Source organism: Miscanthus floridulus, chromosome 6 (genome assembly GCF_019320115.1).
Source record: "Miscanthus floridulus cultivar M001 chromosome 6, ASM1932011v1, whole genome shotgun sequence".
Lineage (NCBI taxonomy): Eukaryota > Viridiplantae > Streptophyta > Magnoliopsida > Poales > Poaceae > Miscanthus > Miscanthus floridulus.
Window position 1 is genome coordinate 117,596,982 of NC_089585.1, and position 27,360 is coordinate 117,624,341.

Consider the following 27,360-nt stretch of genomic DNA (forward strand, 5'->3'; position numbering starts at 1 on the left):
TATCGAGGTGCCAACTTGCCTTTAACACCAAAACGGGTAACTCCCTTCATTGGTGATACCTTCAGATATACAAAATCTCCCTTATTAAACACCAATGGTCTATGTCGTTTATCTACGTAACTCTTTTGTCGGGACTGAGCTATCTTCAAATTACTTTGTATTTGCCTAACCTTGTCTTCTGTTTCTTTCACAAGGTCAACTCTAAAGAACCTTCTTTCTTGGGCTCAGACCAACTCAGTGATGTTCTGCATCTACGACCATAAAGTGCTTCAAACGGATCCATCTTAATGCTCTCTTGATAACTATTGTTGTATGAGAATTTAGCCAAAGGCAGACATTCATCCCACTTATTGGAATAGTTAAGAACACAACATCTTAACATATCTTCCAATACTTGATTTACTCTTTCAGTCTGACCATCAGTCTGTGGGTGATAAGCGGTACTATATAGGAGTTTCGTACCCATAAAAGCATGCAATTGTTTCCAAAAGTTAGAGACAAACTGTGTACCCCTATCTGACATAATGGTCTTTGGTACTCCATGTAGACTCATGATTCCTGCTAAATACATCTTGGCATATTGGATAGTAGGATATATACTCTTGACTGGAAGAAAATGTGCTGATTTAGTTAGTCGATCTACAATGACCCATATTGAATCAAAACCTTTTGGTGTCTTGGGTAGACCAACAATAAAGTCCATACTAATATCCTCCCACTTCCAAGCTAGAATAGGTAATGGCTGTAACTCTCCAGCAGACCTCAAATGTATAGCCTTCACCTTTTGACAAGTATCACACTTTGCTATATACCGGGCAATTTCTATCTTCATTTTGGTCCACCAAAATCTCTGTTTCAAGTCATGGTACATCTTATTACTTCCTGGATGAATAGATAACCTAGTAGCATGTGCCTCTTCAAGAATTGACTGTCGCAACTCAGGAACCTTTGGTACCACTAAGCGATTCTTGAACCATAACACACCTTCATCATCTACTTTGAAGCATTCCGCTTTCCCATTCTTGGTTCTTTCTTTGATATGGGCTATACCCTTGTTTTCTTTCTGAGCAGCAATAATCTAGTCTCGAATAGTGGCTTCAATAGTTATATTGGTCAAACTACCTTGTTGAATTACCTCTATACTCAACTTTTCCATCTCTTGGCATAAAGTCAAATCCATTGTTTTTACTGCCAGACAATTGCAATGACTCTTTCGACTGAGGGCATCTGCAACCACATTTGCTTTACCAGGATGGTAATGCACCTCCAAGTCATAATCTTTAATCAATTCTAACTATCTTATTTGTCGTATATTCAATTCTGACTGAGTAAAGATATACTTTAAACTCTTGTGATCTGTATAAATATGACACGTATTACCAAGCAGGTAATGCCACCAAATCTTCAAAGCATGGACAACTACTGCTAACTCTAGATCATGAGTGGGATAATGTTCTTCGTGTTGCTTAAGTTGTCTGGAAGCATAGGCAATGACTCGGCCTTCTTGCATCAATACACATCCAATACCAAAACCCGAAGCATCATAATAAACGTCAAATGACTTCTCGATATCAGGTTGGACTAATACTGGTGCAGTGGTTAACAGTCTCTTCAAAGTCTAGAAAGCCTCTTCACAATCAAATGACCAGGCAAACTTGACCTGGTTCTTCAACAACTCAGTGATGGACTTGGATACTCTAGAGAAATCTAGAATAAAATGACGGTAATACCCCACCAGTCCCAGAAAACTCTGAACTTGATAAACAGTAGTTGGTGGTTTCTAATCAAGCACATCCTTAACTTTGCTTGGATCAACAGCAACTCCTTCAGCTGATAAGACATGTCCAAGAAACTATACTTCCTTAAGCCAGAAGTCACACTTACTGAACTTGGCATATAGTTGATGTTCTCTCAAGCGGGTCAGGACAATTCTGAGATGTTCCACATGTTCCTTCTTGTTCTTGGAATAAACTAGGATGTCGTCAATAAACACCACTATAAACTTGCCTAGCTCGGACATGAATACTAAATTCATCAGATACATGAAATGAGCTGGAGCATTTGTCAAACCAAAAGACATTACCAAGTATTCATATAACCCATATCTTGTGGTAAATATTGTTTTGGGAATATCTTCAGGCTTAATCTTGATTTAGTGGTAGCTAGACCTCAAATCAATCTTGGAGAAAACTTTGGCTTTGGCCTGTTGATCAAAAAGCAAGTCTATCTGAGGTAAGGGATACTTATTCTTAATGGTCACTTCATTCAATGGACGATAGTCAACACACAACCTCAGAGTCTCATCTTTCTTTTTCACAAAAATTGCAGGACATCCCCAAGGTGATGAACTAGGTTGGATAAATCCTTTCTCAACCAACTCTTGCAACTGAGTCTTCAACTCGGCTAATTCCTTTGGAGGCATCCTATAAGCTCTCGGAGAGATTGGAGCTGTTCCAGATTTTAACTCTATGTTAAACTGAACATCCCTATCTAGTGGTAGACCGGGTAAATCCTCAGGAAAAACATTAGGGAATTTACAGACTACCAAGATATCTCTAATCTCCTTGACAAAAGTTGCATAAACTCTTTCCACTGATCTCCTTAAGGTTGGAAGTTGGATAAGAAGTTGAGAATTACTATCAGGCAAACTCACCCTTAAAGTCCTATTCAAAGCATCTATAACAGCCTTATGCTGATACATCCAAATCATTCCCAAGATCACATCTATATCCTAATCCTTGAGAATAATCATGGTAGTGGGAAATATATGTCCACTCAGGTTTATGGGTACCTAGTATACAATTTCCTTAGTACATAGATGTCCCCTAGGCGACTATATAAAGAAATTTTCCTTTGTTTCCCTAATTGGAATTTCATGCTTTACGACAGAGGTTCTATTGATGAATGAATGAGATGCACTAGAATCAAAAAGCATAACAGCAGGATGATCGGCAACAGGAAACATACCCATCATCACTGGCTCCCCTTCCGGAATTTCCCCAGCTTGAATATAGAACACCCGTCCTATCTTCCTTTCATCTTTGCCCTTCTGAGCATTCTGATTGTTGTTCTTATTCTGTGCTTGACCCTATTGTTGATTGGCAGGGACCTTCTGATAATTTTGATTAGACTGCTTGGGATACGGACATTTCCTAGAGAAATGACCGGACCTTCCACAATTGTAACCTAGATAATTGTGACCTTAGGACGTTGGAGCATTGCCACCAGGAGCATTTGTCTGTTGTGGATTCTGGTAAGTTGTGGCAGGACGAACATTTGATTATTGCTCGACTTGGAACTACAGCGGACGATAAGGAGGATGATAATGGTTGACTGGATGATAGATTATCTTTTGCCTCTTTTGATTTCCACCAAAAGATCCAGACGACCCACTCTTTTTCTTCTTGATCTCCTTATGCTGCCGATACTTTTCCTCAGAAGCAATTGCAATATTTACTGCCTCATGATAAGTAACATTGGTACATGTAGTCATCATTGTTTGTAGCTTGGTATTCAGACCTCGCATGAACCATTTCTTTTTCTTGGCATATGTATTGACATGTTCAGATGCATACTGTGATAGGTGATTGAATCTACCCACATATTGCATAACTGTTTGATCCCCTTGCTTCAAAGCAAGGAACTCATCCAGCTTCATATCCATAACTCCCTCTGGGATATAATGGGCTCAGAAGGTAGTACGAAACTCAGCCCAAGTTATTGGAATGCCAGCTGGTTGCATAGCCACTAGATTTGCCCACCAAGCACCTGCTGCACCTCTAAGTTGCTAGGCAGCAAACACAGGTTTCTGCATCTCTGTGCATGGTATAAGATCAAATTTTTGCTCCATGGTCCGAAGCCAATCATTAGCCTCTAGTGGTTCATCGGCCTTGGTGAACACTGGTGGTCTTATATCTATAAAATCAACATACGTAGCCGCCTGCCTGTTATGATCGCAGCCACGGTTAACTTGCACCATATTCTAATTACTCTGAGCGATCTCTCAAAGCAATCGAGCATTTTCAACAGTCACATTGACAAGGGCGGCGATAGCATCAGCTAGATTTGGTGGAACTGGTGGTGGATCAGGAATACCGTCTTCATCTTGCGAAGTACTAGGAATATGCAAACCACACGTACGACGCATCTGTCCATAACAAACCAAACTTTACTCACAAGCCTTTATTAAACGATAAAAGAGCTTACTACAACGCATTACATTGGTTCACTTATTTAAGCACAAGCCCGCCCTAGACAAGACTACTTAACTTAACTAGATCTCACTATTTACAACTCTACTCTTCTCCTTGATCACATCAAACCTCGTGATCGGTATCCATTCCAGAAACATTTCCGCCTTCATTATCACTTTCATCTACCATCACTAATTCTTCTGGATCTTCTTCTTCTTCAAGTTCATCATTATCGGCAATGATGACACCAGGGTCCATTTCATCGGCTTGAGGTTCATGATTTGGATCCAGGAGGTTGCTCAGCCTATGGACTTCTTCATGCAAAGTAGTATTATGTTCTTCTAAATCTTCTACATAAAATTCTAGCTCATGAGCTCTAGCTCTAGCTACATCTTCTCTATGCCAAGCTTCATTTCTTCCTTCCACCATACGAACTAACATACGTTCGCAGTTCTTGTGAGCGGTGGTAAGACACCTCAATTTATTCCATAACTCACCCACATGGATAGCATCCACAGCCCTATCTCTAGTAGCCTGAGCTAACTCTGCTGTAAGCCTTTGTATCTCTGCCCGGGGATCAGGCCTAGAGCTGCTACTGCTAGCACCATCATTCCTTGGGGCAAGCTGGTGATGAGGAACTCCTTTGGGTCCAACAGACTTACAGGGTGTTACCTTGGTACGAGCCATACTGTAGGAAGCAAGATTAATCCAAATAAGACAATCTGATACAAGTCTCAAAAATAGCTAGGATGGATTACATACTCAACCCAGACTCACTACCCAACCCAGACTCAGAGTGAAGGAAGTAACAAGTGAATTAATCATGATGCATGAATCGTTCTTACAAGCAAAAACATCAAAGCTTAAAAGGTATATAAACAACAGTTATTTTTATATAGGGTGTAATAAGATTACTACTCCACCACACAAAGCCTTTTTAATCAAATAAGGAATGTAGAGAATGAAATAAGATAAGCCAGAAGCAATTTGGACCAAATTAACAAGTTAAATAGATTTGTCCCAAATCATTTTGAAGTTTTTATAAAACAACACAACAAAGACTTTGTAACAATTTTCTCTGATACCATTCTATGGTAGAACCTCCTAAATTATAGGACCCACATGCACCTATCACTGTCCAATGACCTCTGACGACTATGCATATATTCCTGGTAACTTAAGAAGTCTATCGGGTGTCCTCGGGGAACCCCGAATCATCCATGATTTCCGAGCAGGATCCCATTACAGAGTCATTGTAGTATTACAACATTTATTCAAATATCTATATCAGAGTAAATTAGCGGAAGTCTTACAATAACTTAGTTTTACAAACCAGTTGTTGTTAAACCTTACAAACTAAGTTTGATACATATTACAAACTATAGTAGTGGAGTGGCATTAGTATCATAATATAAACACACAATATAAGTATCCTGCCCAAGGATCACACATTCACTTATTATCATCGACCTGAACAATAGTCATGCAGCACGGTCCAAAACAGACCTGCTCATGAGGCTCACCTGCAACAAGGGTCAACTAACCCTGAGTACAAAAGTACTCAACAAGACTTAACCGGAACAAAAACTGAGAAGACTCAGAAATGCAGGCTCAAGGATTCAAGGTATGGCTTTAGCAATAATCAAAGTTCTTTTGCGTAAAAGCTCTTTAACAAAATTCTTTATATCAACATTTTTATCTTCAAAAAGTTCATATACAAAGCTGACATGATCCGTAATGAGATCATGAAACTTCATATCCAACACTATCTAAATCCTTACTCAAGTTCCAGTTATTAACTACGATGATGAACAGTGAGTTGAGTCTCCATAACCGAGGAGCAATGACGATTCGAACCAATTAAAACCCAGCTAGGGATTCCAGACCACACGACATATGTAGGACCCCGACCTACAATACCAACCTACCCTCAGATCCTCTAAAATAAGAACGGGTCCGCACCACCCAAGAATACAGTACTCCACCAATCTAACCCAATGCCACGTGGGTACATGCTATTCCCGCCATCTCTCCACTCCTAGTGTGCGAGTAGCCATTCTTGTAATAGAATAGCCGAGTTAAGGCTTACCGGAGTATGTGGTTAGTACTACATGGTCTCACCTCATGCAATTCAACAACGGACGGACCTTAATCGACATAGGCAGAAAGAAGCCGCTCATAAGACCTCCATGTCTTGTGGCTCTCACACACCGAGTCTGCCCGGTCTAGATTTATTACTCCGCATGCTCATATCTCATGATAACATAAGTAATCAAACGTAAACAAAGATCCATGTAAAACTCATAGGCGACAGGTAATCACCTGACTTTTATCTGTCTAAGCATGGCTAAGCATAACTAGGCATTTACGATGTAAAACTGGTAACAAGGTAGATATGGAAAAACAAGGTTGGTAATGCACCAATTAGGTTTCCACTCAACCCCTAATCACTTAATGCAGTATTGAAAAGCAAAAGCGATAAAAACTTGTCAAACACAAGGTAGGTTTAAATGCATCCGGGGCTTGCCTTGATTCACGGAAAAGTCAGGTTCCTGCGACGTTCCACAATTATCAGATCTGACCTCAACAGATGGATTAACTTCCTCCGCAACTTGATTAACTACCACGTGTTCACCTTCGTTCACTACACGTAGTAACAATGCCATGTTTAACATGATGCGGGATACGAAACATGATGCTTGATGATGGATGCAAAATTAACAACTTGAATACAACTTTCCTTCGCGGTACAGTTGCAAGTCAAACTAACTAAGCCTTTTTCGTAACACATACTTCAATTGCCAAGGATCATTACCAACTAATGACCCAAGGTCATCACTCAATCCAAAATTCAAACAGAACCTAAATCATTAAATGTTACTATTTGCTTTTATGAATTAATTATTTAATTCAAAATTATGAAATAAATCAACTTGTTTCAATTGAGCTCAAAATTTTTGTAAAGGTTCATCACATAATATCTAAGTGGTAAAACAATTTTCATAATTTTTGGATAATTAATTAAGCCTAGAAAAATCATGGAAACCCATTTATTAATTAATTGAGCAATTTTTATCACATTCAAAAAGTACTGAAAAACAACATTTCATATTTTTATTAAATAATATACATCACAGAGAGGTCACACAAAAATTTTCATAATTTTTGGAGCTCTAAATAAATCTACATAAAAATAACAAATCACAACACTATTCATGCAAATTTGAAAAAGGAAAAATTCCATTTTGAAACACTGAGTCACTGACAACCCGACCCCACATGTCATCCCCTACCTCCCGCGCTGACCACGGCAACAGCAGCATTGACCAGCGAAATCTCGTCGACGGCGAGGTCACCGGCGACGGCCAAGGTACTAACATGATCACAACACCACGGCACATCGATTTATGACACTAACTAGACCAACTACGGACTGGACCGAGCACTACGCTGGCCATGGCGGCCACGACTACATGGCTATGCTACGCCGGTGATAGGAGACTGGTAGTGGTGAAGCAAACAACTCGGGAAGAACCAGGAGCTCACCCTGATCACGTTGAAGGCGCTGGACGAGCCGGAGGAACAATGGAGAGGCGGGTCGACGGTCACAACGATCACGGCTGTGCGAACCACGTCGGTAACGGCGTTCAGGCGACTGCGGTGGTCAAAAGGATCAAACAACCAGTCATAGAGCAACACGGGATCAAGGCGAAGCTGGAGCCATGCTAAGCAAGGACAAAGACACACCGTGGAGCTCCAGCCACGGCGACGCGCACACCACGGTGAGGTTGCCGGCCGCGGGGAAGAAAGGCAAAGAACGGCGGTTCTCGGCGTAATCAAGCAACAAGGGCTGGAGGACTGGTTGCGCAAGGAACTAGCAAAGCTATGGCAAGCTTAGCCAAGGATGGTTTGTGCTGAGGAGGCGAGGTGAGCTCGACGGAGCTATGGCGGCGGCGTTGGGAAAACAGAGGAGGGAGAAAGAAGAACGGCGACGACGCCTGAGATTTATAGGGCGGCAAAGACGCAAGGAGGCGACACGCAGCAGCCTGCTCGTGCCAGCGTGAAGCCGGAGAAGGCCATGGGCGCGCCTGGAACACCGAAGAAAGGCCGCCGACGGTGACAGCTGCCTGACGGCACTGTTCAACATATTTACAAAATTGCCATTCGATTTAAAATCCAAATTACTCCCAAATTTATGTAACAACTCAAAAATCTCCAAAAATAAAAGTTGTTCAAAATCCAAAGTTCTACAACTTTGCTTTTATAACCACCCCCTAATTCGGTCTATATTTTAAAATGCAAATTTGAATTCAAATAGGGGACATTTAAAGAATTTCGACTTTTCAAATTACTTCAAATTTTTCATAACAACTTTGAAAACTCCAAAAACAACTTTTGTATAACTTGACAAGCTCTACACTTTTGCTTTTAGGCTCAACCCTAAAATATGCTTAGATTTTGAAATGGGTTTTCAGAGTAGAATTTAAATACTGAAAATCAGGGTTTTCGGAAATTCAATCCAACACAAAAATTTTTTAACTCAATTCAAGCCATAGAAGTCAACACATATAACATAAAGGTAAACTTGTTTTAGTGTATGCATATCAAAATTTTCTCTAACACATGAATGATGTGCTATGCATATGATGACATGGCATGTTTTAATCTTTAAACACCTGAGGTGTTACACCTCCTTTCCTGATGGCCGCAAGCTCCTTGGAGGCGACGATTACCGCTGCATGTTCGCAGCACTCAACCTCGCACTCATAGGCACGCTGGAAGGAGGTGCCGATGGTGATGACCCTGTATGGTCCTGATATCCTCAACTTTAGGTAGGTGTAGTTGGGGACGACCATGAACTTCGCGTAGCATGGATGTCCTAGGATGGCGTGGTAGGTTCCATGGAACCCGACCACCTCGAAGGTGAGGATCTCTATCCTATAATTGGACAGATCCCCAAAGGTGATGAGCAGATCGATCGGCCTAGGTGGCATGGCCTGCTTTCTAGGCACGATGCCATGGAAAGGCGCTCCGGTCAGTCGGATGCGCGAGCGGTCGATGCCCATGGCGTCGAGTATTTCAGCATACATGATGTTGAGGCCGCTGCCTCCATCCATCAATACCTTGGTGAGCTGCTTTGTGTCGATGATTGGGTCAACCATGAGCGAATATCTCCCCGGTTGCGGTTATGGCGGACTTCGACCATCGGAGGAAGGTAGGCGCGGCCGGCTCGGCCGTATAGACCTCATGGCGTGTGAGATTCTAGCAATGCTTGGAGTCATAGGCCACCGACCCTTCGAAGATCATGAGGCAGCCATCCATCGTCGGAAAGCCACTGTCCTTCCCCTCGGCGTCGTCCGTGGTTGGCTTGCGGTCCTTCATATGCTCCCCCTTGTTGAAGTTTTTGGACAAGAACTATTTCATGAGGCCGCAGTCCTTATATAGATGCCTAATGGGGAAAGTATGGTTCGAGCATGGCCCTTTGCGCAGCTTTTTGAAGTGGTTCAAGGTACCCTCGGTGGGCTTTTGACCCCCTTTGAGGTCGGCGGTGCTGCTTGTTCTTCTTCTAGCTAGGACGGTTGGAGGTGCCTTCGCCGATGTCCTCGTCCTACTTCGCCTTGCCCTTGAGGCGATTGAAGATCGCTCTGACCACCGGAGGTGAGGCTAGTGGCAATATCAAGGAGCTCCTTGGTGGTTCGTGGGCCCTTACATCCTAGCTTAAGGACCAACGACTCACAGGTGGTCCTAGATAGGAAAGCTCCTATGACATTGGTGTCGACAATGTTAGACAGCTCGTTGCACTGCTAGGAGAAGCGCCGGATGTACCCACGAAGGGTTTCCCCGGCCTTATGTTTAACACCCTCGGTGTTACATTGTACAGTTGTTACTAAAATACTGCATGAGCATCATACTTGAGAATAAATGTGTGTGTTATAAAGTATAAATCAATGTTCAGAAATTGAAGTGTTCAGTTGAAACATGAAACAAAGGTTATATTTCGCGCTTCGTATTATCACTTAGGATTCTAAATGAATTTTTATCGAGCAGAAACGATACGGAACGCATCGGCGGAGCATAGTGAAGTGGGTAGCCTAAACTTCGTAGGCGACGATGAAACATGTGCAGTCGAGGACGAGGTTCGCTAGCTAGTATATCAAGTAGGTCGGAATTCGAATTCGATGCAAAACCATTCGAGGTTTAGCCATTCCGCATAAGTCTGTGAATATGTCGATGAAGCCATGTTCGACAATTTTTGTAGAGCGACCGGCTTAAGAAGTGGCGAGGTGTCATGGATTAGGTCGATAGCTCCATATACCATCTTGAGTGTAGAAAAAGTGATTGGCCATTTGGACCATCGTGTAGGATTTTTTAACATCTTTAAAAAGCGTGCAAGTCACTTATTTTTGAAGAAGCCAGCGCTGGCTGCAGTCACCGCCCTGCTCGGCCTGGCTCCGCTGCTGGCCGCCCAGCGAGTGCTGCTGCATCGGCCACATCGACATCGTCGTGCCTGTGCAGACACGACCACACGCGTGGCTCCTGGCGCTGCTGGCCACGACCTCCTGCCGCTGTTGCACGCCTCGCTCGTGGCTCGCGCACGCCGCACGCGGCACATGCCCTATCGCAACTGTCGTCCGCCGTCGCAGCGCGCTGGCCGTTGGGCCGTCACTATCGCCCGATCATCGCCGCTGTGGTGCACCTGGCTTGATACTCGCTCACGCGCACGCACTGGGGCCTGACGGGTCTAGATGTTCCGCCATCCCAGCACATTTGCCAGTGCCACTGCCTGTCGTCGCGTCTGCCGTCATGTCGGTCGTCCGAACCGGTGTCGCCACTCGCCCGAGCAAGCTCACGTGTACCACCTGCATAGCCACTGCTCTCATTGACATTGCGACTGTGCACACATGGGTTGGTCTCGCCGGTCCTTGTCTTCACGGTTGCACGCGTGTTCACACCACGCCTGCCGTTGCATCGTCTGGAAAGTCACCGATCGGCCACGCCATGCTAAGGCCTAACTTTAGAAGCCTATCCCCTCTCGCATTTGCCATGTTCGGAAGATGAGTGGGAGTACAGCGATGGGCCTAGCTTGCCGGGGCGGTAGTCCGTTGTTGGGCACTGATTTAAGCTTTCGCCGTCGCCATTGTCACCTCTAAGCCGAACATCGTCGCCCTCAAAATTGGTCTTGTACCATCCATCCCTTTCCAATTCCCCATGCACCCAAATAGCTAGAGTAGTTAGCTTCCAATTGGAGTCAATTTGACGGGCTTCCTTCCTTCGGTGAGGTAATGGGGAGATTTTTTCCCCTCAGTGGTCCGCCATGGCCGACGAGATGAGTTCTCGTCCCGAGGCACTGCTCCTTGCTCTTTTGTTTCAATTGAGCACGACTGTTGCCTCTCCTTGACTCAATTGCCTCGCCTGTGCAGTGGCCCTGCCGACGGTGTTGCAAGTCACCGGGAACATCTTCTCTGCGGCCGGCGTGAACCAGAACCTCCCCGTGCGCGTGGCCAGGCCAATGCAGTTACTCGTAACTTCGCCTAGCCCATCCATCGCATTGCTGGTGAGGTCCTCTTGCTTCTAGAGTACCTAGATGACTCAATTAGGGCTGAGGCTCGCTGAAGCATGGGGGCGCCCACCGGTGAATTGGTTTTGATGCCGCTCTGGTGGCCAGCTTAGTTGGGCGTAGCAACTATTCAATTAGGGCTTCGAGGTGGTTAATTTTGGACTGCTAATGGTCATCGAGTAGCAGTAGGGGCGTTAGAGTAGATGGTTTTGCCGGCGTCGAGCTACCGCGGCCAGACCCCGCTGTGGCACGTGGCCACGCCTACGTGGTGCATCGTTCTATGTAATTGTTACCTCAATCGGTCGTGCATGGTACGTAGATGCTCATGGGGGTGCTGGTTTGTGCTAGAGAGGTTGGTGCTCGCCGGTGTTTGGCCGGTGAGGCCGCGGCTCTGTTAAATCCAGCCAGGGGTGTGAGCATGTAAATTCGAGATGAGGCAGGGGGATAAGTGCGAGCGTCAGTGAGAGAGTAGAATAGTAGGAGGGACGACGGAGTCATTTAGCAGAAACTCAGGGTTGTTTTTGCATATTCACCGGCGCGCATGGGTCCTCCCCACCGTAGGCCATCCGTGCTCTGGGCTAGGCCGCACCGTGTGGGCCGCACCATGCGCTGCGCATACGCACGCGCGTCGCGCTGGTTTGGGCCGAGCCGGAGAGTTGGGCCACGTGATAGATTTCTTTTTTCAATTCTCCAGCGAATTATCAACGTTTATTCAATATAATTTCCAGCTAAACTTTGATAAATTGTAGTAAAAATTGTGTAGTTGTCCAAAAATAGTGAAACCAATTTTGTTAAGTTCACAAAATTACCATCTACTTGTTAGTACAGTTAGCTATGATGATGGTAGGTTCATAAATTCTAACAAAAAAAGCTTAGTATTATGTAGATTAATAATTGTAGGAATTTTGTGGTAAAATGGTGATGGATATAGCTATAAAAATTTTATAGTAGGCTCACTAGGTTATTATGTACTTGCTGTAAATTTTGTAGCCTTAGAATGAGTTGCTAAATAGAGTAGTTATTACCCTTGTTTTATCGTATATAGCGTAGATCAGCATTAGGAGTAAGAATACATGTAGTTGTTATAATATTGTATGCCATACGTCAAACTTGTTATCGGCAACGATAGATAGCTTAATACTGTGGTCAGTAGCACTAGCTTAGTGGTTAAACAGATGTACCTTTATTTTTAGAGTTGTTGTTGCTATATTACTAAGCATTGCATCATCATTTTATGCATGTAGATCACAGGCTGGTAGACTTTGTGCCCATCGATGAGCAGGAGTATGATGAGGTGATGAGGAGTACGAGGAGGAGATCCTCGTGCAGGAGGGAGCCCCAGAGCCATTTGATGCTGACCTTACTGACCCGTCGCTTGCCCAAGGCAAGCCCCGGTGCATAACTCTTATTTTAAATGATCACTGAATATGTATATGATGTGCATTTACGTTACAGGCATTTTATGAAAACTACATGCATAAATATATATACCTAAGAGTCCTACTAGTACAGGTCAAGTAGCTGCTACGCTCAGGATATTGGTAGCGTGAGTAACCAGCCATTACTCGCAAATAGGTGATAAATATGATCACTCATGATAAAAATGGTGGAAAGGAAATGGTGAGCGGGCAGGGATATGGTTTGGGTACTGGTAGGTGTAAAGGATTGTGTCCTGCGGCCAACAGGGCATAGCCTGGTTACACTTTTTCCCAGTCTGTGTTAATTAAGGATCAGTCATTGCATATGGCTCTAGGCAAGTCACAGATCTATTGTCCTGAGCACATACTTGGGTATGGACACAGGGAAGACTTATTGCTCTCTTGTTGTGGATCCGGCTCGTTCTGGACTGACTAATTGGAGGCAGCGATGGTGGAGGTCCTTGCACCGCACTGAGTCCAAGACTCAGTAGTGGGGGCTTGGAGTCCAAGTTTGGACAAGGACCTGGACACCCAGGATAGGAGAGTGATGGGTTGATCCTGCTTGTGCCTAGGGTATAAGCAGGGCATGTGTCTTTGGGGCACCCAGGTGAGGGCATTGATTCACGAATCGCCGGCATTCCGGTACGGCTTGTCTGCGGTTTAGCACTATAGTAAGAACTGAAAGTTGAAAGGAGAAGAAATGAAACTGATTGCTCAACTCTTGCTTGAAAGTAGAATAGGTGCTTATATAGACTGGGTAGCTAATAACTTAATATTGCTAATAATAATAACATAAGTAAGGACTCCCTATTAGTATTGCTTTCTGCCCAAAAGAAACCAGCAAACCATAAAGCTTATCATATTTCTTAGAGCCAGGAAATTATTCTCACTAGTCGGATAAGTTTTGCGAGTATATTGTGTACTCAGGGTTTATTTACCCCTGTTGTAGGTGATGCATGATAAGTACCTTTGTGTGGAGGATTCTTCTGATGGGCTCAGACGGAATCCTCGTTCTTATTGCTAGATGTTTATTTAAATTCCATTGTTTATCATTCCGCACTCTGACATTTGATAATATAATAATGTACTTTTAAGAACTTCTGATGTATGAAATGGACCTGTATTATAACTCGTTCTCATTATTGGATCCTTGGGGAAAATGTGGATCTTTCAGGTTCTCCCTTGGGGTGTGCCCGACGGGTATCGCTTGCTGCAGCCTATTTTTGGGTGCTTAGTGTCTGGTGGGAGACGAGCACCTCTGTAAGCGTGCTATTTTAGGCGGTTCTGCCACATTATGTCAGCAATTTTTGAGATCCCATGGGTTCCCAGGATGCTTGTATGTGCCCTAAATGTTCTCCGCAAATATCTCTTTCAGGTCCGCCCATCTTTGGATTTTGTTGGGCTGAAGGTGCTCCAACCATGTTCGTGCCAAATCAGCTAGGAACAATGGAAGGTTACGGATGATAAAATCATCATTATCCGCTCCACCAGCTTGGCAAGCAAGCCGATAATCCTCTAGCCACAGTCCGGGGTTCATTTCAATGGAGTGCTTCGGGATGTTGGTTGGCGGTCGGTACCGTGGTGGAAAGGTGGCGTTGAGGATGTGTTGGCCGAAAGCCTGAGGTCCTGGCAGGTCGAGGCTCGAGCTTCGGTCCTTGCCGCTGTCGTAGCATCCGCCACGATGTGGGTGGTAGCCACGGTTAGCCCCCTCCCTCGTATCACTGCGAGCATGCCTACGGGCATCAAGGGTGTTGCATGCGTTATGGTGGCGGCTGAGACGCTCATGCACTGGGACTACGGTGCGTGGCCTACCTCCTTGCGGCGCCTGGTGGACTGATGTGTTCTTGTCAAGTCACTCCAAGGGCGTGCGCTAGCTAGCCTCGAGCTTGGGTCATTGAGATAGCGAGCCCTCGGCCTGCTGTACCGCCGCACGCTCGAGTAGCTTGCGAATCTCATGATGGGCCCAATGATCCTCGGGCATCATGAGCCCTGAAAGCCCCTAGAGCAAGGCCACCGTAGTAGCGATGTTCTGGCTTGCCCAAGCGAAGTGTGGGAGTACTTCATCGTCCTCGATGATCCTCCGGTTCACGTCGTGGGCCATGGCGCATGCATGCCCACCGTCTCCATGGTGCTCGATCTCAAGATCGAGCTTTGCGTGTTCCTACTCGAGCTGGAGTCATGCTTCCTCGAGCTCCTTGGTGTCGGGCCTTCAGCTACCCCACCCATAGGTGAGGTGGGGCCCCTGCATCCCCCTCGACCTCATCATCGAGGTCATTCGTTGGGGTAGCCTCTTCCTCGTTGATGCTTTTGACATGTCCCTCAGGGGTATCTACCATGAAACATTCACGAGAAGGGTGATGGCTCCCCCTACTGGAGTCAGAGGTGGAGGGCAACTCCGTTTCTCCTGCAAGGAGATCATGGAAAGACTTCGCAACATATTTGGTCATCCCCACGAACTCGTCATTCGCGGGGGATGGAGGCACGTGTTGCACCACAAGGTGGCCAACGGTCTCTACGGTGTTGCGTAAATCGAGCGGGAGCGTCATCGGGGTGCTCCAGATGAGGTATTCTAGGGAGGGTGGCTCTCCTCTAGCAAGCTGTGCCATGACGTTAGCGAACGAGAAGGTGAGGTGGCGTAGGTCCTCCTGGGATGGTCGGGGTCCTAGGAAGGCGCTGAGCTGGCGCTCTAACCTCCCATAGTTGAAGTCGAGGAGCTGGTCGCCCCTGGGGGCACGGGCCTCTGGTGGGTGCAGCTGCAGCTCCTTAAGTGCCTCGGTAATCGAGTCGAGGCCAGCGGAGTGGAGAGGTGGGATGGCGACGAGAGCCAGCGCCAACTCTTCCTCTGTCATGACGATGAAGTCCAAGTCCCTGAAGCGCACGTGCGTGCCCAGGACCCTGCTGACGTTGTGACTAGCCACCCGAGGCCTAGTGTGGATGTCGAGACACGCAAAAGACCCCTATCTAGTGCGCCAATTGTCGGTGTTTCGAGTTACCATCAATGAGTAAATTTTTAGTATTGCGCGTGTGGCTCGAATGGTGTGTTTAGAGGACACGAGGTTTATACTGGTTCAGGCAGAATATCCCTACGTCCAGTTCATCGCTACTGCTCATGTTACTAACACTGAAAATTTGTAGTAGGGGTTATAAACGGGCGAGAGATGGACATGTCCCAAGTCTTTGGTGGAAAGAGTGAACGGCTGCCAAGAGCTCAGTTGCCGCTCAGCCATGTGCTTGTGTTGTGTTCTAGTCAGTTCGAGGTTCGATGAGTTCGTGATGGTTCGATCGGGTCTGGCCTCAATTGATCGATTCCAGTCTTTTCCATGGGACGCCCTGCTTTCTCTTTTGTAGATCAAGGAAAAGCACGGGTTACAGTGGAGAAAAAGAGAAGAAACGAGAGGGTGAGGACGACCTTCAGGATTGTCGGGTCCTTCTCATCCTTCATGAGGGTCCTGCCGACCCTATAGATGTCAATAGGGACAGCTCCACGTCGTGGCCCCGTCCGCCACTGGCTCCACGCGCAGGCATCGTCTGCCTGTCATGGCGTTCCATTCCATCGCAGCAGACGTCGTGGTGAGCTGACGCGTCTGCCAGTGTTCATACGGGGGTTAAGCAGAACAATACCGGTACGCCCGACGTTGTTCTTGATATGAACCCTCCGGTATAGCCCCCCGTAGCCACGGGTTACATCGAGACGTGCCGGTCTCTTCCCTGGTGTTAGAGCTTTGACCTAGGACCATACGCTTGGACCTAGAGTGGTTGGCGACGACATGGGTCTCTGTCGGGCGAGACGGAGTCCGTGGCGTTAGGGTCAGGCGAGGCGGAGTCCTCCTCCAGAGGTCGGGCGAGGCGGAGCGCAAACCCAAGGGTCAAGCGAGGCGGAGTGCAAACCTATGGGTCGAGCGAGGCGTTGCCCTCCCCTAGAGACTGGGCGAGGCGGAGTGCAAACCCAAAGATCGAGCAAGGCAGAGCGCAAACCCAAGGGTCGGTCGAGGCGGAGCTCGTGGCCTTGGGGTCGGACGAGGCGGTGTCCTTCCCCAGAGGCTCCCCAGAGGTCGGTCGAGGCGGAGCCCGCGCGCTTGGGGGTAAGTTGGAGCTGAAGTCGCGCTCTTAACTGCTCGGATGAATCAATGTTGATGGTCATTAGCTCCTCCTCTTCGGGTACCCTAGCATTAGTCTCCGACACTGTGTTTCAGGTGTTGTAGATATATGTGTTCAAGTGTTTCATTTGGATGATGCGTATGTTGCAAGCATATGTTTTAGGTGTTTCAAACATATGTTTCGTGTTTCATTTGAATGTTGTAGAAGTATATATGGATGTTACATAACACATATGTTGCAAACGTATGTTTCAAGTGTTTTAGGTGTTTTTATACGTATGTTGCAAGCGTTTCTTTTGGACGTTGAAAACTAGATCTAGATATTGTATATGCTTTTTAATGACTTTTAAGTGTTTTCAGGTGTTTTAGACTTATGTTGCAAGTGTTACAGGTGTTTTCAGGTGTTCATCTCAATGTTACAAAAATAGATCGGGATGTTAGTCATGTTGCAATGGGACCCACTTGTTGTAGACACCTGACACTGCTGCTGGGGCGTCGTCGTGGGTCACCGTGTGGGGCCATGCGCAGACAGGGCAGGTGACTCAGACTCACGTAGGTTTCTCGTGTGCGGGCCCAATAGCCATTGGGCGAAATAGAGGGAGCGCGATGGTAGTGGTGGGAAGCAGCGTGAGGTCCGACGTGCGAAAGCGTTCGCGCGGCTAGCACCTTAAACAGATGTCAACGTTAGCAAGCCCGCAAAAGAAAACCACTGTTTGGCCCTTTTCGGGTGCGTGAACTGCGAGGACGCTCACGATAAACGGCCAGCGTGTCATCAGCCGTGAGATCACCGCCATAAACGCACCGCCACCGTCGCCGTGCCGTAATAAACACCACGCCACCTCGTACCTACCGTACCGTGCAGTACTCCCCGTATTGATGCCATGTCCATGTCCTCGGTCTCACTCTCGAGTCTCAACCCGTCGTTACCCGTTGCTCGCGATCTCGCTCCAACCACGGCGTCCGTCCTGTCCGTTGTCCGCGACGGGATGGCAAGATGGGCTAGTAGAGCAAAGATCATTGCGACGCGCGTCGATGTCAGACCGTGGGCCGCTCGACGAACGATGCGCAGACTTTCGGCTTCCAAGCATGGGCATGCCATTTTTATTTGGCAGAAAATTCCACATTCCCGCTACGTCTCTGGATGCCGCGGGGCGGGGACCGGCGCGCCGTGTCGATCAACTCCAAGCCCAGTGCGGCGCACGAGCAATTCTGCTAGTCGCGACGTCAAATCGGCGGACCTACCCGATTGGATGCCTCGCGTCTCCCAGGTCGCCGGTGCGCGGCTGTGGCTACTCGCTGTCGTGCCACCGCCTCCTGGGACGGGCAGCCGGCCCCCTCCGGCGAGACCCATCGGTTCGGTTGCTAAAAGGCGGCTAGCTTACGATACTACAGAAATGATTTTAGGGGACGGTATCCAATATTAATGAAGACGGACACAAAATCTAACCGTCTCAAAAAATATTGAGCCATTAATGGAGACGGCCACATTTATTTATTGAGGTGGTCACCTTTGCCCGCCTTGTAAAATCGATTAACGGAGACGATCAAAATCCAACTGCCTCTTAAAATCGATTTACGAAGACGATCGTCTCAAAAAATGGCTTATTTACGGAGGCGGTCGTCTTAAAGTGCCCGCCTTCATAAATCTATTTTCGGAGGCGGACACACTATAAGGCCCGCCTCCAAAAAATAGTGGCCCGGCTCCCGGCCTAAAAACGACCCATCTCTGCCTTTCGACCGGGCTCATATATAACCAACACTTAACCCTAGCCTCACTCCCAACGTCGCTCCTCCCGTCCCGACACTCGACCGCGGTGCCCCTCCCCTCCTAATCATGCGTGGCGCGCCTCTCCCTCCTAGGGCCCCGGCCTCTCTCTCTGCTCCCTCCCCTCCCGATGGAGCGCAACGCCCATCCCTCTCCTCAACTCCCTCCGCGCGGTGGTGGGCGCGCGGCCCCGGCGGCGCGGACGGAGGCAGCGAGAACGCGCGAGCACCCCTCCCTTTCATCTCTTCCCTCCAGCGGTGGTAGGCGCGCGGCCCCGTCGGCACGGACGGAGGCAGCAAGGACACGCGAGCGCCCCTCCCTCTCCTCTCTTCCCTCCGGCGGTGGTGGGTGCGCGGCCCCGTCGGCACGGAGGGAGGCGGCGAGGACGCACGTCTCGGTGGTGGCGCGGCCAGGAGTAGGCGGTGCATCTCCAACGAGCTCGCAACCCCGACGAGATCCGGATCCGGCGGCTTCGCGAGATCCGGCGCGAGGAGGCGGTGGCCGACGAGATCGACACGCGAGGAGGCTTGTGGCGCTCCCCGGTGGCGGATCCAGGGGCAGGCGCGCTCACCGTGGCGGATCCAGGGCGTGGCCGTCCTTCGGCGGCGGGTAAGGGTGGTGGCATCCCCCGACGGCGGATTCGGGGCATGCCCGTCCTTCGGCGGCGGATCGATGGCGGGCGCAACCGGATCCAGGGACGACGACGGCGACAACACGCAGATCCAGCTAACGGCGGCGGCGGCGCATGGATGGGCTCGACGAGCCTGTCCGTGTGTTTTTTTTTCTTTTTCATGTTTGATTTACGGAGACCGGCAAAGCAACCGTCTCCGTATGTCACGGATTAACCGTGACTTTTGATTAGAGGCGGTTGCAATGTCCACCACCATAAATCAAAAACTTTCATTTTCAATAAGATTTCTGTAGTAGTGTCGCTGTCATTACTCATTTCGAGGTAGCTTAGCTGCGTGCCCGGTGTCACTCTTTTGATTTGATGTGCCTGCTCATCACGACACTGCGTGCCCATTGTCGATGACAGAGACTCGCATGGTGTTATTACTAGATTCAAATCCGGCGGCCCCGTCCGCTCTTCGATCTGATAGCTAGCTAAAAACATGTGTTCCAGCCTCCAGGCTAAGAACCTTTTGACAAGGCTCCGGTGACTCCGGCTCCGGCCTGTCAGCTCCTGCGTCCGACATCCGGTACTGTTCATCGGAGCTATTTTTCTCTCTTCTCCTTTCCTCTCTCACAGACGACGCCGGAGTCGGAAAAGCTCGTTTTTCAGGCTCCGTGGCTCCGGTCCCTTGGCACCTATCGGCCCTTAGCAGCCGACAGGTGCGGGAGCCAGAGCCCTGCCAAAGAGGCCCTAATATGATCCAGGTTCTGCACTAGAAACACGTATGTTTCTGTACTGTTCGCGTACGCAAACGGGCGCTTCGACCCCCGCTGGCGCTGGGCCAGGTGCAGCGGGCGCACCGGCACATCGGTGCCGTCCTTTTCGCGTACGTGTCGTCGGCGCCGCCCCACCGCGAGCTGGTGCGCAGCGGCAAGTGCGGCGATCCGAGCATCCCCCTATCAATGTCATTGCTCGACCAAGTCATACGGCGCGGCCGTAGTCATGCCCATGGGCCCTGCCTAGTCGCATCTCCGCGTTATCCAACCGGCGCTAGGCTCTCTGATTCGCTAACCTCCCGGAGTTGTTACGTCGTTACATCGACGATTCCCGTGTCGCGGATAGAACCGGTGTGAGCTGCTGGCTAGTGCTCCAGCTGATTTGATTTGACGAGGGCAGCCGGGCTGGTGGTGGTGCCAGTGCGACACGGACACGTTACGGCCGGCGTGCCGACTCGGTGGGATGAGGACGATGCACCAGGGATGGCACAAGGGTAGAAGAACACGCGCCACGCGCGGTGGTGTGGGGGACGGCCGCGCGCACCCGGGGACGGCGACACCGCAGCAGTAGGTGCGCGGCGCTCTCGGCCTTGAATCCTTCATCATCCGACGCACCCGGCACCCCGCGCGCGTGCACGCCGCTTTCATCAGGACGCAATGGAACTGATTGAGATAGATCTACGGAGTAGGCTTGTTAAAGCATCCAAGAGCCTATCTAAACGTTACTCTCTAAATTATTATTTAGAGAGTAATTTATATAAAAATCGATTTGTATATCTTTTTATTCCCCAATAGTTTTTCTATACGTCACATGCACTCTAGAGAACCATTCTCATCTTCTATTTTTGACTAGCGAAAAATTCAGAATAGAAGATTATTTAGAAAAGCTATTGAAGGATATTTTTTCATCAAAATCGCTATTTCTGGTCATTAAAAAGGATACGAAGAGTCTGTCGGATATACTCTTACTTGGGCGGCGGCCTCCCCACCGAATCTGGCGCCTGGCGGGACGGGACACCGGACGCTTGTTAGTTGGCGCGCGCGAATTGCAGCGGCAGCCAGCAGGTAGGCAGGCAGGCAGCCGCCGCCCGTGGAGTTTGGAACTTTTTTGGATGCGTGAGGTGCTTTTTTTTTAGAAAGGATGCGTGAGGTGCTTGCTGGGCGTTTATGTTAGGAACGGGACACAGTCCACTCAGTCCAGTGCACTAATATATGGAGCCCATGGGCTTCAAAGACTTGTCGTTCGGCCACGGCCTAGCCCAAGTTTAGCTGGGGCGGCATCCTACTCCCAAGTCCTAAGACCCAGATACACTGCGCAGCACTGGCCCAATTAGGGTACCTAAATCATCTCTTCCTGACTGGGAAATTCCATTTCAGTTTTCATCAAAAAGAAAAAACAAACGCATCGGTTTATAAGTTGGGTCGCGGTCAACCAGCACGGATCACTAAATCCACATGATAATTCGGCCCTCTTCATTCCTGGACTGCTGGATCAATATTTATTTGTGACTTGACTAGTAAAATGCGCTAAGATATTCCGCGCCGTACACCGACAAGCAAAACTGGAGGAAAACATTCTTCCCATCGACGTGCACGCCTCGTACTGGAACTCACGAACGTGCTTTCCATCAACCTCATCATAACATAATATAAGCACGCACACGCCTGTCATAAGCGCCGATATGATGCCGCCTCTCCAGAGCATCTCCCACCGGCTCCAAATTCCGCGACATCGCGCGAATTCCGAACCCCCAGTTCTGATTCACCTCGTCGGCCAACGGCCATGCTTCATTACAGTTACAGCACGCCGCAGCCCTCCCCGCCGATGTCACCGCTCATTGGCCCCGCGACGCCCCGCACCCCGGGCTCCGTGCCGTCGCCGCTGCCGCCGGCCTCGCCGCGGCCCGTGATCACGCTCACCGCGCCGCCGTCGTCCAACAAGCGGAGGCGTCGCGGCGCCGGGGCCGCGCGCTCCTCCTCCCTGCGCGCCATCCGCGCCGTGCGCGCGCTGTTCCGGTCCCTCCCGATCCTCGCGCCGGCGTGCCGCTTCCCGGTCGTCATCCCGCGGCACAGTGGCGGCGGGCCGAGGGGCCACGACGGCCACCACCACATCGGCGCCGCGTCCCGCACGACGGGGACGCTCTTCGGGCACCGCAGGGCGCGGGTGACGCTGGCGGTGCAGGAGACGCCCGGGAGCGTGCCCGTCCTCCTGCTGGAGCTCGCCATGCAGACCGGCAGGTTCATGCAGGAGATGGGCGCCGAGCACCTGCGCGTCGCGCTCGAGTGCGAGAAGAAGCCGCCCGGCGCCGGCGCCGGCATCGGGCGCGCCAGGCTGCTCGACGAGCTGCTGTGGACGGCCTACGTCAACGGCCGCAAGATCGGCTACGCCGTGCGCCGGGAGCCCACGGAGGGCGACCTCACGGTCCTGCAGCTCCTGCGCACGGTGTCAGCAGGCGCCGGCGTGCTACCGGCCGACGTCGTGGGCGGTGGCGGCGCGGGCGCCCCCGAGGGGCAGGAGGCCGGCGACCTGGCGTACATGCGCGCGCACTTCGATCGCGTCGTGGGGTCCAGGGACTCGGAGTCGTTCTACATGCTCAACCCTGACGGCAACAACGGGCCGGAGCTTAGCATCTTCTTCATCAGGATATGACAACTGTCAATTGACACTTCCTTTCACATTTTGGAGTTTCTATGACTCAGATTAGTGAGCAGAAGATAGTTTTAAGCTATATATAAGCAGGTAAATTTGCTTCAAGGGACAAGGGTAGCTCGATGCTCTGTTTCTCTGTCTGAAATCAAAATCTCTAGTGCTGTGCTGATCTATGAAAGTAAATCTGCTGAAAACAGAAAGCTCGATGCTGTGTCTTTCTGTGTCTGTGTCTGTGTCTGTGCTGCACTGATCTATAAAAGTGAAATCTGCTGAAAACAAAAAGATGTTTTAAAAAAGAGCTCGATGCTCTGTTTTTCTGTCTGAAATCAAAACCAGCAGCTGATCTATGAAAGTGATGAAATCTGCTGAAAACAGAAAGATGTTCAAAAAAAAAAAAAATTTGGGTAAGATCTGCCGGAGCAGAGAGCCTTAACCGCAATGTGTGCTATAGGAAAGCCCGGAGGCTGTTCCCGTCCCTGTCAGGGGAGATGCCAACCGTCTCTCCTTTCTACGAACACGGCGTGTTGTAGCAGGCTGAAGCTTATAAGCAAGCAGGTTCATCTGTTGCCAGGCAGTATGGTACTAAACACTGAACACCCCTACGAGCCTTTGCAATGTCTTATGACAGTACATACATACAGAAATAAGCCCAACACATGGCACTGATGCGTGTAACAGAGATGCGTATTATTATTTTTGGTCATAAAAAGGTCAGTTCCAAACCGACTGAAAACGTGTGACTTGTAATGATTTCAACCTTTAGAACTTCAGTTGCCCGGAATGTTGTTAAACCTGACCTCTTAAAACATTTTTCCAAGAGAATTGCGGCGTTTCCTCTCTTTAGTGGAAATTGCAACCTTTCTTAGTGGCAACCAGCTTTGCTGCTTCTCAAATATATTATTTTTTATGAGTATATTATTAATCACTACTCCTAGGAAGGGCCGGCCTCCAAAGTTAAAAGGCCTTCTTTGTTCTCTGTACGGCCTGTTTGGGCCCGCTTGAGGCCCAGCATCGTTGATCATTGGTTGGCAAGGCATTGACTGCTTATTGTACTCTGGTAGGTGTGAACAAGAGGCTTACACAACTTGACAAACGTAGTCGTAGTCTTACACAGATGCCCATATATAGCTGGCTTCTGGCTTCTCCACGCCATGTAAAATGAAATGAAACTAGAGTAAAACTAACACCTCAAAGTTCACTCTAGTGCAAGGAGCACGGAGTGAATTGGCGTAGGCACTGCAGTTTGCAATCTCGTGGGAATGAGATGCACTGGGAATTTGGGCTGAAGCGGCGGCCAAACAACTCGCGGTCTCACTGTGCCAAATTGGTCACGATAGCCTTGTCATCCTCGCATCGCGCACGACGGGGATGCGGGTGCCGCTGGAGGTGCAGGAGGCGCCTGGGAGCGTGCTCGTCCTGGTACTCCTCACGAAGCCATGCAGACGGGGAGGCTGGCAATCTGAGCCCTCAGGAGATGGGCGCCTCCTGCGCGTCGCGCTCGAGGAAGACACACACCTTGCAATATTCGGGAGCAGTGGGACACCATCGAACCAAGACTAGGCTGCAGATAATGGATTGTAATGCAATCTTAACCTCAATCTAGCCCTGAATATATAGAGAAGGGCCCTAATCCTATCCAATCAATTACTCTATATTTACTAAAGAGAATTCTGCTCTAACTGTGGCTCTATTTGGATCATTGAGCTGATTATGAAGCTCAATCCGTGGGCCACAACCAAGCAAAGCAAGTGGGAGCATAAGCTAGCAAATGCACAGTCCTTGGGCTGCTCTCTGTTTGATCTGTCATTCCATCGTTTTTCTTGATGGTTATCTAGCATGCCTGGTGCTGCAGCTGCTATGTGTTTGATCCATCGTTTTATCTAGCAAAGTGTTAAAATAAAAAGAAAAGCACACAAAAAAAATAAGGGCTGAAAGAGAGGTGACAATTTGAGTGATAAAATTATTGCTCGAAATGCATTCCACATCTCTAAACAAGTCATGAAAGCAGACAATGATTTATACATATTTTTTTTTCTCAAGAATGGTGCTGATGAAAATTAAAACTCATCATGCCAAGCATTACTCTAGCCAAAGGTAGCCTCATTGACGCTTCTTTGATCTGCTTCTGCTACATATAATGAGCTCACGCAGTCACGCTCTTCGAGTCTCCGAAGTGATTGATGAACACATCAGTTGGTTGGTAGATTATTAAAGCTCTCTACTTCATAGTCCACACAACTAAACAACACACATACATGGTGTATAAATATCTGTCATCCACCCGACTGGATGGCAACATCAAATAACTAGTTGTGCTTGTGCACTCTTGGGGTGGCGAGATCTAGCAGGAAACTAGGAATTGGATGCACTGGGAATTAGGATGTAAGGTTAGAAGCCTTGGTTGGTGTATAACTGAGGTCTGAACTCTAAGGCCTGAGTTACACATTGCACCATGCACATGCACAAACAAACACAATATAGGCTCCGAGGCAGCATGAACAAAATCATGAAGCAAACAGTCCATCCTTCTCTTCGAGCATGTGGACAGACCGCGAGACTTCTCGGGCGGCAGCGCTAGCAAAGGCGAGGGCCTGCGCAACTCAGGCTGAAAGGGATAAGGTTGGGGAGGTGGGGTCCATCTATTAGCTGTTATTAGTTGTTCTCATTCAACTAGTGAGATAGTTAGTATTTGAGCATTTAGCTAGTCTACTATCTATATTTGTTTAGACAAAAAAGAGATAATTATTAGCAGATACTCCCTCTGTCCCAAAATACAAGTCGTTCTCACTTCCCGAGAAGTCAATTTTTTTAACTTTAACCAATTATATATAAAAGAATATTAATAATTATAATACAAAATTAGTATAATTAGATAGATCGTTGAATATACTTTCATAATAAACTTATTTTGAGATATAAATGTTGCACGTATTTTCTACAAATCGAATCAAAGTTGAGAAAGTTTAACCCCCACGCATCCCATAACGTTCTTCTTTTTGGAACGGAGGGAGTAACTATTACCTGTATTTCGTATGCACGTAAATTTCTTGTACTTTGGACATGTACGTTGGGCACTTATGCACATAAATTTCACGTACTATTGGGTTCAGGTACTCACACGTTCATTGCCTCATTGGACACGTATGCAAGATTGTGCATGACGAGGAGACCAGGATATCTGTCAAATCACACATGCATCAATCAAACCTAGACAAGATTTTTATATCTAAAATATTCCTTATTTAGCTTTTTTTATAAAATGAAAAATTCAATAAATATATTACCTCAGATGATTGTAACCGTCCGATTGAAATGAATGAACGGCTCACGGTCATTTGGGTGTACCGCAACAAAGCCCATCAGAATAACAGGCATCTGACCGCACGGCAAGAACATCAACTAGGTAAAACTAGAAGCGGAATTACAACAAAATCTGGCAGGAAGGAATGATGGATTGGTGAAACATTGAAGTCTGAAGCTTGAGGTGCACCATGTACCCAAACGGGACACATGTGTATATAAATAACGGGCATCTGAATTCTGGCCGCATGGCAAGATCAAGAAAACCAGCTAGGTGAAAGTAGAAGTGAAACTACAACAAGATCTGGTAGGAATGATGGGTTGGTTAGTCATGCGTTCAGTGAGATGTGCACATTTTCATAGGATTTGGATGTGCTGGGAAAATGGACACCGGATGAGGAGTTGCAATAAGCTCCGTGACCTCTACCTGCTGCTGGCTCCATTCTTTGAGCTGTCTTACAAGGATTTGCTGACCAAACCAAGAACTGAGAATTACCTGCCACTGCCATTAGTGTCTAAGTGTGATAGGAGATTAGCTTGCAATTCAACCTTTCTCTCTCAAGCAGGAAAACTGGAATTAACCAATGCTGTCCTGACTGCGCTTCCTACTTTTCACTTGAGTGCCCTTACTCTTACAATTACCGAGTAAAATGAAATCCATGCCATGTAAAATGAAACTAAGAGTAGAAGTGTAGAACTAACACCTCAAAGTTCACTCTAGTGTAAGGAGCACAGAGGAGGATCGCGGATGGATTCAGTGAATTGGGGTGGGCACTGCGTGTTTACAATGTCGTTGGAATGAGATGCACTGGGAATTTGGGCTGAAGCGGCAGCCAGAAACCTCGCTGTCTCCTTGTGTCAAACTGGCCGAGGCAGCCATGTCAGCCTCGCGTCGCACACGACGGGGACGCCGGTGGCGCTGGAGATGCAGGAGGAGCCTGGGAGCGTGCCCGTCCAACAAGCGAGCAAAGCAACTGGGAGCATAATCTA

The 27,360-nt window shown here is 48.1% G+C and overlaps 1 protein-coding gene and 1 non-coding gene across 2 annotated transcripts; one reads left to right on the forward strand and one right to left on the reverse strand.

Annotated features, from left to right (window-relative positions):
* The first annotated feature begins 22,122 nt into the window (after positions 1–22,122).
* LOC136459251 (protein MIZU-KUSSEI 1-like) lies at positions 22,123–23,205 on the forward strand. Its single transcript, XM_066459127.1, has one exon. It carries the CDS (start codon positions 22,204–22,206, stop codon positions 23,068–23,070), a length of 867 nt encoding a protein of 288 aa, XP_066315224.1. The 5' UTR covers positions 22,123–22,203; the 3' UTR covers positions 23,071–23,205.
* A 257-nt stretch (positions 23,206–23,462) lies between these two features.
* Positions 23,463–23,588, reverse strand: LOC136462125 (U6atac minor spliceosomal RNA). The gene has a single exon (XR_010760644.1). It is a non-coding gene; the product is annotated as a U6atac minor spliceosomal RNA (small nuclear RNA).
* Between the last annotated feature and the right edge of the window lie 3,772 nt (positions 23,589–27,360).

What these genes read in the sequence shown, in the direction of transcription:
- LOC136459251 (XM_066459127.1), top strand. Translation starts at nt 22,204, where the DNA reads ATGCTTCATTACAGTTACAGCACGCCGCAGCCCTCCCCGCCGATGTCA.